At 35.3% G+C, this 18,440-nt stretch overlaps 1 protein-coding gene and 1 pseudogene across 1 annotated transcript; both read right to left on the bottom strand.

Moving 5' to 3' along the window:
• Positions 1-16,431: 16,431 nt before the first annotated feature.
• LOC147384356 (protein FAR1-RELATED SEQUENCE 5 pseudogene) lies at positions 16,432-17,094 on the bottom strand (annotated as a pseudogene).
• Positions 17,095-17,166: 72 nt separating this feature from the next.
• Positions 17,167-17,733, bottom strand: LOC147384355 (protein FAR1-RELATED SEQUENCE 5-like). Its single transcript, XM_086424914.1, has one exon. The coding sequence runs from the start codon at positions 17,731-17,733 to the stop codon at positions 17,167-17,169; it is 567 nt and encodes a 188-aa protein (XP_086281040.1).
• Positions 17,734-18,440: the final 707 nt, after the last annotated feature.

The following is an 18,440-nucleotide window of genomic DNA, read 5'->3' as shown; positions in this document are numbered from 1 at the left end:
GTATTGGATTGTAGCTCTTTTGAAATTTATGTGCTAACCTAACGAACCAATGGTATGATGCCATGTGTATTGAAAAAAAAAAAAATACTAAATTAAGACACTTAAACTGCTCAAAGTTTTTTTCTTTACTGACCAAAATCACTTTTACTCATTTAATACCACATAGCGTGCGCGTCAAATTTTGAAACAGCAAATCTTTGTTCTGTGCCCGAGGGGCATTTTTAATCTCATCAAGTCTTGTTGATCTTAATGGAGACATAAGATTATTGCTAGCTTTGGTGCCTTTAGATTTCTAATGTGGTCATATCAAAGTCGTGCATAGTAAATTATTGGGAACTGATTCTTACAAGAGTCGAGTGTACATCTCGTGTGGGACATTTTTGACGTGGATGTGTGTTAGAACCATAGAACTGATATCTCGATGAAAAGTGATCAACTTTTGATGAATTTATGATTCCAGCTAATGGTTCATTTTAATTACCAAAACATGAACGGTAACAAATTCAGAGGTTTTAGAGTGACAATTGGGAGTGAGCCAGAATCGTGAAATTCTTCAAATTCAACTCACGTAATGGTAATTCAGCCTATTATGTTCGGGCTTTGCAGGTCTTGGGGTTGATAAGCACTTCTTTACAAACCACCCTGGTCCGTTGCCCATTATTACGGTCCAGGTAAGGCCATAAGGGCAATTGCTTTCCCACAAATCGACACATACACTTACAAGAATAGAAAAAAAAAAAAAAAAAAAAATCAAATTTTACTGTTAAGATCTTAAGAAGAAAATATTGTGTGTGGTTTGGTGGTTATATTTGAAGGGGGAGAAGCTGATTGGATCTCCTGACTTCATTGAAAGTAGCTCGCATTAGGTATTATTTCTTGCCGATTCTCTATATGAATTGATAGGGGATTTGCTAAACCTCATGTCTAATTGCAGGATGAGAATGCAGTCTTTGGTGCTGTGCTTCTGCCACCCAAGCCCAACCCGGGACCGACAGTGAGACCAAGCCCAAGCCAATCGAGAGAAAGAAAAGAAAGGTCCGAAGGGGTTGGGCTTGCCCTATTATGTGATTAAGCAGAAGGTTTAGATCTTTGACTTTGAGGAAGCATTAGAGCAGGCCTAGGGGAGTTGTCTTAAAGGCATCTGGTGGGCTATTTCTCGCTTCCTCCTTCTGTCTTATTTATCTGTTTAATTGCATTATTTGGTAGATTCCACATCTCTTTAATTTTCACATCTTGGATTTATACTAATTTGTCTAAGACCTTTCTTACCCTGAAACCAACCAACAAAAGACCCATTAAGGGAAATGGTGTAGGAGACACTTGTAATGCACATTAGGATCCAATCGATGAATTTCCTTGGGAATTTGAAAGCAGCAAGGCTAGCTTCAATGGCCACCCATTCAACGGTGTCGTCGGCTTTCCTCAGATCCACTTTCACTGCTCCTCTAGGACTGGTGTTCTTCCTTTGGTAGTTTCTGACTAGCTCATGCGCAAGAAGGATGTTATCTGTTATGCTCCGACCTTTGATGAACGCCGATTGGTTCAGACCTACCAGCTTAGCAGTTACCTTTCTAATTTTGTTAGTGATAACCTTAAAAATAATCTTGTAAATTACATTACAACAAGAGATAAGTCTAAAATCAAAGAGAGTGTGAGGCATGTCTACCTTTGGGACTAGAGAAATAGTTGTGGCATTGGACTCCCTAAGGATGTTACCACTCCTAAAAAAGTACTTGATTGCATCAACTAAGCCCAACTTAATGGTCTCCCAAGCTCTTCTGTAGAAACAAACATTAAAGCAGTTTGGACCAGGAGCCTTGAAAGGGTCCATGCTGAATAGGGGGCATGATGGATCTCTTCATCTTGCACATCTGCTGCCAGAAAATCCTGAGCATCTCCATTGAGCTGATTAGTATGCTTGACATTGGACCAATTCTCATGAGGCTTGGCCTGATTGGCTTTACCCATGATTCTCCTGAAATGGTCTACCACCTCACACTCTATATCTTCACCTCTAGATATAAAATTGCCATCCCTTTCTATGAGGTTAGAGATCATGTTTCTAGTCTTTCTGGCCTTGATCGAACGGTGGAAGAAAGCACTATTCTGATCCCCCAGCTTAAGCCAGCTAATTCTAGATTTTTGTTGGAGTTCAACCTCTTGGATTCTCAACCATGGTTGAAAGTTTCTTATTGCAAGATTGATGTGAACAATTAGACACAAATTTACTAGCCATTGATGTGGTGAAAGCTTCTTCATATTTTTAGTGGTATATATTTGCTTACAATATCTTCAATTTGTTTATAATTGTTGAGTGTTTATATAAGTTTTTATGGATATAAACAATAACTTTTATTTCTTTTGTAGCATAATTTGTTAAGTTATTGTTAAAAATAGTAATTGATACCTATAAGGGCATTTTGATCATTTTAACAGAATCCAGAGTAGTTCCCAAACACAAAACTCTATCAAAAGTACTTCTCAAACCTGTATCCAAACACACAGCACACAACAGTTACCCACTTATTTCAGATAGTACTTCAAAAAGTATTTATGAAAGTACTTATATTCTAAGTACTTTTGGCTCCTGTATCCACACGAGCCCTTAGTTTTTTCAACATTCAAACACCAAGAAGAAGATAGGATTTAGAGAGTGGTTGAAGATGATTGGTTTTAGTAAGAAATCTAATAAAATATTTTGTAAAATCTCCAAAATTTTGCCTTTTTTACAAAATAATTTCAGAATTAACCAAATTATGCACTTGGCAACATATTGCACACGGTGACAACCTATGGCACATACGTCACATAAAAGTCATCATATGACAAGACACTCCCCATAAACCGATAAGTTGATGTATCAACAATGGTGCAACTATCCAATACAAATACATCCCCAACAATGAGCTTTCCAATATAGAAGCATGAGGCCTAGGCTAAGTTGATACCACTGTCATCCCAAACTATTAAAGCACATCAACCAATCCCCAGTTAGTGCTAATTTAAGTGAGTTGATTGGGATAAATAAATAAAAGTAGAAAATCAAAACAATCCTGAAAACATTTGAGGATTATACAAATGATATCTTTTTCGATTTCTTGCCGTAAACTCATAATCTTCAATTTCCGTAAAAACATGCACTATATTGTTCTTGGTCTTTTAAGGGTAGTAGAAGTTGAAATATTGAGGTTGAAGGGTAAAAATGCATCCTACTCAGCAATTTATCAACAAATCATTGAAGAATTTGCAATTTGGCATTTTAATCAACTAGTCATCCCTAGTCCTTTCCTTGGCAATTTTTTATCCTGATATATCAACGAAAAGGTGATTATCGCCTACTTTATAATCAATTTTAATATCAATCAATGCTCTTGAGTTCATATTCACAAATTAATTACCCAAGTAAATGTTTATATCAATATCATCCTCGATTCACCCTTGTTTAACTCATTAACTATTCATCCTCAACTAAACAATTATATTGGTCTCAAGATTATTGTTGTAACGTGTCCATTCATTTTTTCGTAGAATCAACTAATTAACTGTTCAACCTACTGACCAATGATAAAATCTTCAAAGTATACTGATCCCAAAATTTAAGTACATTTCGAATCGAGGATTATGACTTTTCCATAAACTTCGAATTCGTATTTTCTTTGGTCTTTCAAATTCAATGATTTTGTGATAATTTTGATAGAGTTGTTTCTATAATTACTACTTTAGAGTAGGTCCAATAAATCTTCTATCTTCAAAATATCATACACATATTTAAATGTCTTAATATCTTGTTATACAGATCATATTCCCAAACCTTAAGTGAATGGATAATATCCAAATTATTCGTGAAACAAAATCTATACTTCGTAATTCAAGTGGTTAATATTATTTTCAATGAGCTATCAACCTATCTTGAATGATAATATTTTGTATCCTATTGACTTTATCGTTGAATTATGTTCATCTACGTCTATGATAGGTATTTCCATCTACAATATTAGATGTATTAAATGGTTGAACACATATAAAGTCTATCACATAACATGTTAAACAATAAAGTTATAATCGTACCTCCTGTGACATTCTAGGAAGTTGTAGGTTTTGTCTGAGTCCTAGCATTAGTTTTAGCTCATAATATAACCCTGGTCATTTGTGGTGTCTTAGAATAATCTCTCCTTAGATGCCCTAGCTCCTTACATTCATAGCATCTAAGGTGCTTCTTCTTCCTCTGAGTTATTTATGTTCCTTGCAATTGTGTTGATTCTTGTACAATTTTTCACTTCCGATCGTTAGTCATGTCTCTTCGGAGTGGTAGGAGTACGTTATCAGCCTTATTAAAATCTAATGGCCTCATAGTTCTCTCAATCGACTTAACTAACATCTTATTAAGCCACACATCCATAATCGATCGAAGTTGGTCAGAACATTGGTGTCTTTTATGCCCCAACTTGTCACATTCATGACATGCACAAACTCTTTCTTTTGATTGTTTTTGTAGTATACTCTGTTATTTCTTGCAGAACTCTTTAATCTCTTAAGTTGGCAACACTATGGTCTCGCTTATTATGCATGATTATTTTCCTCACGAATCTCTAAATTTTGTATTTATTTGTTTCTTATTGGATCCTGATTTCCTTCCTTCCTTTAGACTTTGATACGGGGGTTGCACTATTTACATTTCCTCTCGTAGTTTTTCATGTAGTGGGGTATTTACTTCTTGACCATTTTAGGATTTGTCCTTAGAATGATGGTCGAACATCTTTGATATATATCCACTCCCATCTTTTTGTCAATTGACCCATCATCATCATTTGAGTTTCGAACATTTTTTATTGTTTCTTTTCCATACGAGCCTAATTTTGGGATATTTTGGAGATCGCTTCCATCAAAAGTTCTATTTCTATAAGTTTTCTCAGTTCAAGTAGATCTTTCTCACAAGTTCAGCTCCTTGTCATAGGTCCCGATTGTGAGATTACCATTGGTCCTTAATTTAGCTATATTCTCCAAGTTTTTGGATGTATTTAGCCTACCTTAATTTTGTAAACTAATGGAATGTCGTAGATTAAAATATGAGTTTAAAAAAATGTTAACTTAGATGATTACAAGAATAGTTAATCCTGCAATAGATTTTCTATACAAGATCAATGTGGAATAAAGACTGAAAACATTTACTCAAATATCATAAATAACAAATTAAACTCAATTTTGCTATAATACTTCCATGAAGTAAAGTTGAATTCTCTCTTTACTACCATAACAAAGCAGCCAACAGAAGCCATCTTTAGTGGCTTTGTATGTTGTGTCGAACATGGAAATTATGGAACTTGTAATTTTGGAGAAGATGGTAGTTTCTGCTAGTGTTGATATCAGATGCTTAGGAACAAAACTTGTTGTTTTTGTCTACTAACTACCCTCAAAGTAGTTTTCTTTAGTGGGTTGGTGGCCGAGTACCCAAGATTTTTGAGATTTGTAACTGTCGTGGATGTTCTGTAGACTTTAATCAAATCCTTTATATTTAGTAGCCTGTTGTGAATTTATTTCTAATAAGCTATATAGTTAAGTTTCTCTTCTCGTAGGGCAAGCTAATGAAGGCAGGGGTTTGAATCCTTATCTCTTTTTTTTTTTTTTTCAAGTGTGCATGATTTCCAAGGACAACCCCATTAAAGTTTTTCAACGGGCAATAAGATAAGTCAGGAGGCTACTCTGTACAAACACATTGTAGACACCCCATTTTCACACTCGCCTGATTAATCAACCCGTCAACCCGATTGCGACAGTTCCCAATAATGGATGAATATTCTAATATTTTTTATTTTTTATTAAATATGTTTCAAAAATTCGGATAAGGTATCTCAAACAAACAAAACTTTAGAAACCACGCTACGCTAGGAAAATTTACCCAAAAAAATAGAAATCATCATTTTAATATAAAAATAAGCTTTACGAGAAAAATCACTAAAAAATGACCAAAGTATCAAAATACCCCTAACATCAAAACACTTACAAACCTTCTAAAAACACTTAGAAACCCTAAAAAAAACATCCAAAAAATTAAAAAAATACTCAGATCTAAGAGGTGGATACATCATCTTGGAGATCAGAAACAAATCCAGTGACGAATAAAAAGTAGGAAAACTCATATGATGATGATCTCCGCCAGCTATGAGGGAACCAGTTGTCACAATCATCCAGTTAATTTTTTATTTTTAGGTCTGTTTAGCAATGTGATTTTTTTGGGGAAAAAGTAGAGAACGACATTTATCGAGCGGGGTTGGTGCCTAACACCTTCCAACCCCGTAACGTGATCCCTGGACCCTTTCTTTTCGTAGATTAGTACATTTTTCTGGTTTTTAGTCATGTTTCGGTTCTTAAACCATAATAACTAGGTGGCAACTCTCAAATCCCAAAAAAGTGGATTCACAACTTACAGATCGAGAGCGCTTTCAGTGACGACTCCACTGGGGAATTTTTGAGGATCAAACTTGAAAAGTCCCAAATATTAGTATATTGCCAAATCGACTTAGTTTTTTTTTTTTTTTTACTTTGTTTATTCTTATTTTAGCTTGAGTCTTGATCAGTTGTTTGATTTTTGAGTTTTTTTTATATTTTTATTTTTTCCCTTGTTCTAAGATCCAATTGAGGGTCTTTTTTTATGACCCTAAATAATTCAAGATTTTAAAAATTAATAAGATGAGAATAGAATGGGATTGAATGATGGAGCCATGATTTTTTTTTTTTTTTTTTTTGCATTGGTAATGCTGTGCGTTATGTGTTTTTAAAAAATAAATAAAATAAATAAATAAATAAAACCTGAAGAAAAAGAGGAAATAGGTGTGTTGTTAATAACAAATAAGAAGATATTTTTTTTTGGGCGCTATGTCAGCAAAAACAAAAAAAAAAAATATTCTTTTATGCGTGCTGCTATATGTGGTAAAGGGTGCATAATAAAAAGAATAGCAATTAAAAAAAAAACTTCCCTCCACGTGACTGATCCGCAAGCCAGGCACCTACTCTCCATCCTTTCCTCTTCACACATCTCTCTTCCTCCCCAATCCCATCCTTTCTTTCTCAGACTCCTTTACATCTGGCTTAGAAAATCTTCCAAACCCTCTCTATCTCTCATCAAATTAGCCGTCTCAGTCCTCCTTCTCATTTTCTCTACTCAACCCAATGTCGAGACCTGCAATTTGATCGTTCCACAAGGTGCTTTTCTTGAGGGTGCTCTATCTTCTGTACCCTTGTTGCCCGAAAGCTCAAAAAGGGTCTGTTTTGAGCTTCTCTGCAGGTTATTGGAAGATGGGTATCGAGTAATTCGATCATGTGAAGAATTTGTCCCTGAAGTTCTTGCTGGAATTGGCTCATGGACTTATGATCCTGCATTTAATCGAATGGGTCGTGTCCGGTTTTGTTAATTTACGATCTTTCAAGAAAATGGAGTGTTTGTGCCAAGAGATACGGAAAATTATTTCAAGAAATCATGAAACCAGTTATTCGTCGATTGGCTCGAAGGGGTGACGTGAAATGTATCAGTGAGCTTATCTATGAAGAAACAAGAGGTGTTTTGAAGTTCTTTTTGGAAAATGTGATTCTAATCAGCTTCCTTGCGCCTCACGGGTTTACTCGCCCGTTGACTCGCACACATGTCAGACTCCTTGGTCCGTGTTTCAAGACGGGCCGAATGGGGAACCCGCTGGCCGATGCCAAGAGCACGCTGATGCCGAGGCACGCCCTGGGGAGCGTACTGCCTCCCACGATCGCGACGACGACGTCTCCGCGAGCATTTCGACAACCCGGGCTTGGGCCGCCGTCGCAATCCGCATCGGTCCACGCCCCGAGTCGAGCGGCGGACCAGTTTATCGCCGTTCCGCATCCGACCGAGGCGCATCGCCGGCCCCCATCCGCTTCCCTCCCGACAATTTCAAGCACTCTTTGACTCTCTTTTCAAAGTCCTTTTCATCTTTCCCTCGCGGTACTTGTTCGCTATCGGTCTCTCGCCAGTATTTAGCCTTGGACGGAATTTACCGCCCGATTGGGGCTGCATTCCCAAACAACCCGACTCGCCGACAGCGCCTCGTGGTACGACAGGGTCCGGACACGACGGGGCTCTCACCCTCTCAGGCACCCCCTTCCAGAGGACTTGGGTCCGGTCCGTCGCTGAGGACGCTTCTACAGACTACAATTCGGACGACGGGGGTCGTCCGATTCCCAAGCTGGGCTGATCCCGGTTCGCTCGCCGTTACTAGGGGAATCCTTGTAAGTTTCTTCTCCTCCGCTTATTGATATGCTTAAACTCAGCGGGTGGCCCCGCCTGACCTGGGGTCGCAGGACGAGTGCTCCGTGAGCACTGACAAGGTCCGCATGGCCCGTTTGACACTGTACTGAGCACGCAAAAAGGAAGACCGTGAAAGCCATGGATGTTGTTTATGCGCTCATAAGGCAGAGAAGGAACATACCCTTTTTGGTATTAAAAAAAAATTCTGACACACCAATTTTTACTAGCTCTACGTAGGTTTGTGTTTTTGAAAAAAAAAAAAAAGTGAATGAAGGTGTGAGTGATGTTGCTGCCAGTAATATTAAAATATAGAAATGTTGAGGTGTTGGCAGCATGTTGTATGGTGGCAGCATAACAAAAACAAAAACAAAAATTGTGAGTTTTAGGTTGTGAATGGTACTGGCAGCAACATAAAATTTTATTTATTTATTTATTTATTTATTTTTATATTTATAAATTAAATATTATATATATATATATATATAGGGAAATGTTGAGGAACAAACATTTTGGCAAAACACTTTTCAAAACATGGGATAGAGATTTTGGAATGGGCTGATTTTTGGTGAGGATGATCTCTACAGTGAGGAGATCATCCTCACCAAAAATCAGCCCATTCCAAAACTTCTAACCCCATCAAAAATGATTTATAAAAAATGGACGGTCCACGATTTTTCAACTTGTAAACATGGGCTAGAAGTTTTGGAATGGGCTGATTTTTGGTGAGGATGATCTCCTCACCGTAGAGATCATCCTCGCCAAAAATCAGCCCATTCCAAAACCTCTAACCCATGTTTTGAAAAATGTTTTGCCAAAATGTTTGTTGCTGAACGGGACCCATATATATATATATATATATATATATATATATATATATATATATATATGGAGCGGTTCTTAGACGTTTTGGAAAACGTCTAAGAAACCTATGTTTTGGAGACGTTAGATGGAGAGAAAAACATCACTTCAATGAAAGAAATAGAATTTCGTTATTTTTCAACGGGCTCCCTTGACTTTTCCCTCGGTTCTCTTTGTCCCCTCTGTTTCATTTAAACTCGACAGAAGTGAAACCTCTCTGTTTCATTGAAACTCGACAGAACAGAAGTGAAACCTCTCTTCTTCTTCTTCGTTTTTCTCTCATTTGAAACCCATTCAAACCCATCGAAACCTTCTCTACTCTCGATTGAAAATCCAATCCACCGAAACCTCTCGATCGACAGTAAATCCAACTCTCTTCGTTTCCTTCGAACCTGCATCGATTGTAACCCTTAAACAGGAAATCCTAAAAACAAAACAAAACCTTTCTTCTTTGTTTTTCTCTCGACAGAAATCCCATCTCTCCTCTCAATTGAAAACCCAATCCATTGTCTCTCTCGATCGACAGTAAATCCAACTCTCTTCGTTTCCTTCGAACCCTTCGCCGATTGGAACCCTTCAACTGGAAATCCTAAAAACAAAACAAAGGTTTCAAAGACTCGATTGACAGGTTCAAATAACTCGAACTCTCTCGATCCGTCTCTTGATCGATCGACATCGATCTCTCTCTTGTTCAGTCGACGGCTTCAAAGAACCCTAACAATGGCTTTCGACAAATCATTGTCTGAAGCTTTGGCCTATCTCTATCCTTAAAAATACAGGTCTCTCTCTCTCTTTCTCTCTCTATTGGAATAATTATAATAATTATTAAAAAAAATTCGATAAAAATAAGGTTGTCTATGTTTTGGTTCATCAAGAAAAATAAAAAGTAGAATTTTCTGAGATACAGAGGTCCTCTATTGGCAGGGTATATAATTTCTCATTTCTGAAAGTCGATGGTTTCTCAAATCCATGTCGTAAATAACTATATCAGTTGTATGCCCCCTTACCCCTTGTGAATTATGTTTCTTTAATTATCTTAGTGAACTAAACTTGTAAGATTGAACAATTGAACAATTGTATATCACAACTTATTTTTTCACAAATTCAATGAACTTTCCCTCAACATTTTTATAAGAATGTGACTTGTTGAATGGCCTTGCACCATGTTATAAAGATATCAAAAAGAATTATTATACTTCCAAATCATAATTGATTTCGAATCTTAGGAATCATAGAGCAGGTATATATATTTTAATAACCAAAGTAATGGAATTCCTCCCAATTGATCACTTAATAAACCAGTCCATTGGAATACAAGCACTAAGGCTTCCTTAGCTTTATAGGGAAAGAGAAATACGTACTCATTGTGAATTTCTGGTTCATCTACTTCAACCACCCCAATAATACTCATTAATTTGATTTCCTTCATTAGTCCTCAATGCATAAGGAGATCAGAAATCCTTTGGTTATTGGTAGAGTTATAGGGAATGTTATAATAGAACTATACCTATTAGAGTCACCTATGGGACAAGAGAAGTTAACAATGGATGTGAGTTTAGACCCTTTTCGGCCATGTGCACGAATATACATGTGATTTTGATAATTTTCTTGTTATTGGTTTAGTTGATCTGAATTTATTATTACTTCACAAAGAATTACAATTTTCACGTGGATATATATCTTTGATGCACATGGTGTGTGTCTAACAAATCAAAGGTGTTTGTATAGGGAACAGATCAAGGGACATGAAAAAACAATGTAACATTAATAAAATTTTAAAATATGGCCTAGAAGTTTCAGATTAAACTGATTTTTTGTGAGGATGATCTCTATGATGGGAAGATCATCCTAAAAAAGAATTAGTCCAATCTAAAACTTCTAACCCCATTAAAAGTGATTTAGAATGTGGATCGTTGATTTTTTACCAATTTTTTCCAATAATTTGTAAATCACTTTTGATGGATTTAGAAGTTTCAGATTAAGCTGATTTTTTGTGACGATAATTTTCTCATCATAGTGACCATCCTCACAAAAAATCAGCTCAATCCAAAACCTCTAACCCATATTTTGAAAAATCATTGTTTTTACATATGTTTTTATGTATGCCCCTTGAACCGCCCCCGTTTGTATAATGTTTAGTCTTCCATTGATATATATATCATTCTTTTATTTATTGATTTTTTAGAAAGAATTTCTTTTAAATTGAAGTGATTTTTTGAATAAATTAAAATGATGAGATATATGTAAATAGTGGTATAGCCATGGTTGAGACTTTTTGGGTTGAAGATATACATATAGCAGCTCTTATATATCTTCCCTATTGTAATTATTGTTTGTATTGAACCATATGTTATTATCGTTTTAAGTGTTATTGATACTAAAACAAAGTTGTTATAGGAATAATTATAAGAACTCTTAAAATTTTATGAAACCACTCACAATTGATTTTGTCAGGTTTGCTATCAAAATGGGCAAATTTTATATTGTCTTTGTAGGGAGAAAGACGGGTATATTTTCCACCTGGGAAGAATGTCACCAGTATGTGGATAGATATCCGTCAACTTGTTTCAAGTCATTTTCATTGTACGAGGAAGCCACAAGGCACTTTATTAAAGATAAGCGTACTCGTGAGATAGTTGAAGAAAAATTCCATGAAGTAGAAGATCAATTCCATGACTTGAAACAAGAATTCGAAGAAGTGAAGCATGTGGAGTTCAAGAAAAAATCCAATGTATTCAAGAGATTGCATGTAATTTGTATAGTTATTTTCATATTGTCTTTATTCATGGGTCTGTATTTTCTTTGAACTTAGTAAGTGAATGTATATTGTATATTGACTTTAATTATTTATTATCTTTTGCCTATCTTATTCAAGCTGGACTTGATCTTGCTAATTATAATAATTATTAGGAGAATGATTAAAGATAGGATGTTGAAGAAGCCATCAGGTTATAGTCTTATTGACGTTTTTTCAGCATGAAAATCAATTTATAGTCATGGCAGCCATTACGAACGGACATTACAAGCTGTAATGACACATCAAGATGGACACCTCAAATAGTGGGTGTTCAACCCTTTTGAATATGTACTCTGACATAGGACACATGGTAGGATACATCAGTTTATTATCTCCAACTTGAGGATCAAAAGGGACTATCTTCACAATAATGTGATCTTCAACTTATCTCCCATTGGGTACCATATTAGAAACTTGTGTACCATTTACACCCACATTAGCTTAATTGATAACGTCTAGTTATTGAATTTGAGCATTTTTTACTAAGACCTTGAAATTCTCGTGTTTAAGCATATGGTTCAGGCTTGAGATGAAAAAGCTCACCATGGCTACACATCGCATCCAAATAGTAGGCATTAATCACAGCCTAGAGAAAGGATTAAAATATGGTGTAAGGTTCAGCTTCATTTGATTCAAAGCCAGAAAGAGGGTCTCATCACATGCTTAAATAATAGGGGCAACAATACATCTCATCATAAAACTCAAAAGTACCCCCTAAACCTTTTGCAAAACTAATTCTGAAGACAAAATATAGAAGATCTACATAGCAAAGATTCCACAATTTCAGAATAAATCCCCCAAGGGAACTGCATCAAAGAGAAACTAAAATGACGGAAACATCGACGATAGATCCATTAAAACATTCAGGTTGTTGCCTTTCACCTTCTACCTCTGCAAACTTGAGACTTATTTCTGAGTATCTCTCTTGCATATCTTTCAGCTCACCCTCCATAGATTTGTTCTTCGCCTTCAGTAATGCAATTTGACATAGCACTTCATCTAAGTGGCCTTGATCATAGATACCAGAAATGGAAACTTTCATTTCTTTTTTTGAGAAAGTTTCACAGCTGCTGTGGAGACAAAAAAAAAAGAAAAAAGAATAGGCAATAAATTATTATCATGAGGACTAAGATAATGTGTCCTTAACCCATAAATAAGTGTTTAAATGCAAAAATAGAAGGAAAAAAAAATTGAAATAAGAAAAATGAACTTGTAATACCTTTTAATTGCTTCTGTAGTGCCATTTGAACCAGACAAGTAAGCTTTAGTGCCCATCTCTGTATCCAACAAAATTTCTGCTATATTTGTTAGACAATGAAGCTGTTGAACGAGTCCAAAGAATGATATTAAAGCTTAACTGTACATGGCACACTATTTAATGATGATGATTGCTTATATTAGAATCTAAAGTGAATTTTAAACTCTCACTTAATAAGAAGTTGTAATAACTCTCTAAATTTCTTTTAGTTGTCAACACTCTCTAAATTTCTTTTAGTTGTCAACTTTCACTCCCAACTCTCTTCTTCCAAATAAGTCTTTATAGATATTTATCCACTGTTATGAAAGATAAAAATATTTGCTTAGGAAAAAAAAATTCCCCACTGACTTGATCATATAATCTTACCACCTAGGCCCTACTTTTTTGCGCCGTGAATGTTCCAACCTACACTGAACAAACTTTAAACTTTGAATGTTTGTTTGGAACAGTAGGTTGAACTTTTACATCTATGGAATGCACCACCTGAATGTTTTGCACATAGACTGGACCTGAACCACCTATAATACTCATCCACACCATTCATTTGGTTCATATTTGTTATTCTCTTACACTTAACCTTCTTGGTTTTACCTTGTTAAGGATCCTTTAACATGTCCAGCATATATTTGGTTCATATTTGATAATCTCTTACACTTCAACTAAGATAAACCAACAGGATGATCGTAAGACGGTCCAACAATTCAGGAACAACAATATCTAGTGCTCAATGTCTTCAATAAATAACACCAGTATAACAGTCCTAATTTCTCAAAAGCATGGAAAGAAATAATCCAATTTCACAATTATTAACAAGAAAAGAAATATTAGACAGTTTAATAAACTAATCATTCATTTTTCTTATAAACCTAGAAAAGAAAGAAAAGTGCAGACAACAATCACTAAGCAAGTTTAGGCCAAGAGTATCATGTTTAGTCAAGTTCACAAAATCTTTGCATTTTTTTGTCATGCTATAATCATGTTCAAATGGTGCTTATGGATTGGTCCAGACCATTCAATTGGTTGGCTAAGAGTCTTGGATGGACGATGGTCCAAATTTATCTGAAACCAAGTGATCACAACCTCATTAAATCGTGCTACAACCTTTGCAATAGGAGAAAATGAAAACATATAAATTACAGATATCAAAGGTTGACAATCACTAAGAAGAACCCACCGATTAATTCCCAGGAACAACAATATCTAGTGCTCAATGTCTTCAATAAATAACACCAGTATACAACCAACCTCAGTATCAATCCGCCGTGCTTCTTGCAAGCTCATCAGAAACAAGTGTAATGTAGTGTAAACAACTAAGTTCTCGAAATTCAAATGGAGTGATTTTAACACTTGGAATGAAAGAATATGCTTTTTTATTTTTATTTTTTCAGAAAATTAAGGAACTAATTAAGGGCCAAATTGGAAGATAGAGTTGTAGTTCCCATTATTGTGACCAACTCCACTCCTCGCGAATGCTAAAATTACTCCTACTGACATTCGAACTCTTAACAAGCAACCAATCAGCAATCACTGAAGTTCATTTCAAGAGCAACGCCAACTCTGCTGCTGCTCAAACAAACCATAATGATCTTGAAGCTAAGAAACTTTTCATTTGGATCTGTTGGATACCAAGCTTTACTTGTTTCAGAAGAGAGTAAGCAACTTTTCTAAACCTTTTAAGTAAAATAAAAATTAATATGTTTTACTTTAAAATCTAGCCTCACCCCCCCCCCCCCCCCCCCCTCTCAAATGTTTCATACCAATGAAAGGATTATAGCATTTTTAAAATATTTAGTATGTGCTATTTTTATCTAAGGGATACTAACATTTAAAATAAATAACGAATACAAAATCCAAATCATAAAGATAGGGGGAAAAAATCATTAATTCAAATGAATCTTACTTGGTAAAGAAATTTTATAAAGAATTACTAGAAAAGAGGTTGACACCATGGCTTCAAAAAGAGAGATGCTACTGGCACACAACTTTCACTTATTGCCCCCCACACCCAATTTCTTAAATAATTTTTAAACATGTTTACCAATTACCCAACAAGGACTTATCTTTGTCTGAAAGCTACAAATATATAACCAACCTCAGTTTTCAAAGACTTATCTTTGTCTGAAAGCAACAACACTAGTAGAAATATATGTTTCATCATTAAAGCTAAAAATATATCTAGGTGAAGAATTTCAATAGGAAGTACCTTAAACAAAAAATCTTGAACCATGATCAATGCTTTAATAGAATCTTCTTATTCAAAAGGTTGTTGTAATTCATCCGTCCATGCATGATATTCCCCTACGTCACTTGAAAAAAGGAAAAAAGCAAACATGTGATGTTCAACTCAAATTATAATTAACATCCCACTGAATTTATAATTCATACGATAAACATGAAATTACTTACCTTGGGTAGATCCAATCTTCTTTTTATTAGGATTTTTAGGACAAATTCGTCTATCATGGTCGAACTTTAGACATAATGCACATTTCCTTTTTTTCTTCTGTTGGGCCAATTCAATACTGCTCTTCAATCTACCAAGATTGAGAATCTTTTTTTTCCCTTTTCATCTTTCTTCCTACCCTTCGTATGAGATATATTGGGATCCAAGAGTAACACTTGGGACAATTGAGCTTCATTATTTGTAGACTTTCCACCTGAATCAATTGCAGGATCTGACATTACACGAGGTGCAAGTTCACTAAGTTTTTTACACATTTCATCGTAATTATCCCGTAATAATTTGAATCCCTCGATTGAAGATGCGGCCATACATGCTAATTTGGTGTCGTATTGACACAGATATTCAAGTCTCATTGGTTCAGACTGTTCTTTCTCATCACCCATTGTAAGTGAATCCTTCACTCTGAAACTACGATTAGCTTCTTTTGTCCATCTTCTCAAAATAAAGTGAGAAGGTATAAAATCAATGTCATAATGATGAAAAACTTTTAAAAAATGTCGACAAAGTATTCCCATAAATTCAAATTTCTTACATTGGCACTTGTCCTTATATGTTTCCAAATTAAACTCAACCACAAACTCCTCGGGCGCACCAAACTTAGTTTTCACAATATACGATCGATACCCACCATCTGTTACTCTTTCTTCTTCAATTTTATAATTTATCACATTCACCAATTCATTACTGAATTTTTAAAACAAATTCCTGGTGTACACATTTACCGCATTCTTCAGAAGTAATTCGTTATCTTTGACACATCGAAACCTGTGCTCTGAATGAAAATCTTATTTCCTCTCATCATTCATATTCTTCTTCAAAGCTTGCTCATGCTCAATAACAAATTCCTTAAGATTTAATCTCGAAGTAACAAACCCATCAAAAAAATAATTAGTGCTTTCACTACGGCCTGTAGTATTCATACCGGCAAAAAAAATATTACGATTATAGACAGGTACCCACGACTCCTGTATTTGAAACAACTGTTGTATCCATTCATTCTGTTCCAAACCATTTTCCTCGACCACAACCTTCCACCCCTTCTCAAAATCCTCCTCAGTGTATGTCGACCAAATACACTTTTGTATTTTATTCTTGAATTCAAAATTCTTGAAATATTCATGTGGTAACTTCTCAGTGAACTTTTTCTCGATGTGCCATATACAAAGACGATGACGCGTGTTTGGAAAATTTTTGGCAATTGCATTCTTCATTGCCAAATCTTGATTGGTAATTATTGATTTTGGATGTCGTCCTCCCATTGCTTCAAGCCAGGTCTCAAACAACCATACGAAGGTCACCTCAGTTTCATCTTGTAGAAGTGCACCCCCAAATTGTATAGACTGCCAGTGGTGGTTTACTTCAGTAAAAGGGGCGAATGGCATATCATACTTGTTTGTACGATAAGTTGTATCGAATGTCACCACATCCCCAAAAGATTGATATGCCATTCGTGACCTAGCATCAACCCAAAAAAAATTAGTTGCCCTCCCAATGTCATCACATTGTATTGCATAAAAAAATTACGGATTTTCAAGCTGTTTTCGTTTGAAGTACATGAGCACTGACTGTGCATCTCCCCCTTCTAACTGCTTGTGTCTAACATTTCTCAAATGATTGTAACAATCCCTATTATCGAAACCAATCGTATCACCACCAAGGATTGCTGAAACTTTACCAACTGGCAGATTTTCTCTTTGGAATGCTTCAACTAAATTTTTAGCTACTTTTGGCATGTTTCTATTTGACCTCATACACATTCTCCTCCCTGGTGTAACTACCTTGTGATTATGGTTGTCTTTAAAGATCGTCACTTTCCATCGGATAGTATATACATCATGTATAATTCGCATTGCCGCCTGACATCCACATTTAATAGTTGAAGTACTCCTACTTATCTTTTTCACGATCTCGTTCCCGATTGTTGCCTCAATTTTTTCCATCTTTGGTGTGTATTTACCTTGATATGAACAAACAAATGTCATCCCGATCACCTCATTTGAATCCCTTCGTGACTTCATAGTATCTCGAATACGAATCCAAAATCCATTTCGACGCCCGTAATCTTCATAATATTTTTGAGCTTCCATACTAGAATCAAAAATCATCCCTACATATGGTGCTAAAATATCGACGTCTTTGACAGCAACAATTCCATCTCAAAACACCTTTATCCATATTCTACTCATATAACCTATCTAAAATCCCATGTTATGAAATCAAAATCTATTGATTAAGATTATACTTCTATATACCTAAAACTCACATGTGCTTTGAAATAGCAAATGCACATGCATCACATTGCAACAGTCAATTGGGATTCATCTCCACATTTAGGAAATAAAAAGGTTTCACCATAATCAATTCCTCGTGCTCTTATTTAATGAGTAGATCTCGATGAATTTGATGTAGGCACGAAGGGGCATGTTTAAAGTGCAATATCATTTTACAAATATTCATGAATAACATAATCTTTCTATATAATTGTAAGGAACTAACTACAAACAAAAACTTGCAAGATTTATTTACCTAATTCGAATGTAAAGGCAAGCAAAATAAGTATGCTTGATATTCCATAAGAATGTAAAACTAACAGATACCTCATTTAACATAATTTTACATGAAAATCTAGAAATAATGGTATACAAGGTTCTGTTTGTAAAAAATTTCATTTGAAAAGTCGAATATCGTAAAACAATCCAACCCATTAAATATTGTGAAACAAAAGTCGAATATCGTGAAACAATCCAACCCATTAAATATCGTCAAACAAAAGTCAAATATTTATATTTCATTA

This window comes from Akebia trifoliata, chromosome 15 (assembly GCF_017979445.1).
Source record: "Akebia trifoliata isolate Shusen 1 chromosome 15, ASM1797944v1, whole genome shotgun sequence".
In the NCBI taxonomy this organism is placed as follows: Eukaryota; Viridiplantae; Streptophyta; class Magnoliopsida; order Ranunculales; family Lardizabalaceae; genus Akebia; species Akebia trifoliata.
Note: the sequence above shows the minus strand (reverse complement) of the source record. Positions and strands in the feature narration are given on the sequence as shown.

Bases quoted from the DNA above. Each gene is read 5' to 3' on its own strand.
- LOC147384355 (XM_086424914.1), bottom strand. From the start codon at position 17,733: ATGGAAGCTCAAAAATATTATGAAGATTACGGGCGTCGAAATGGATTT.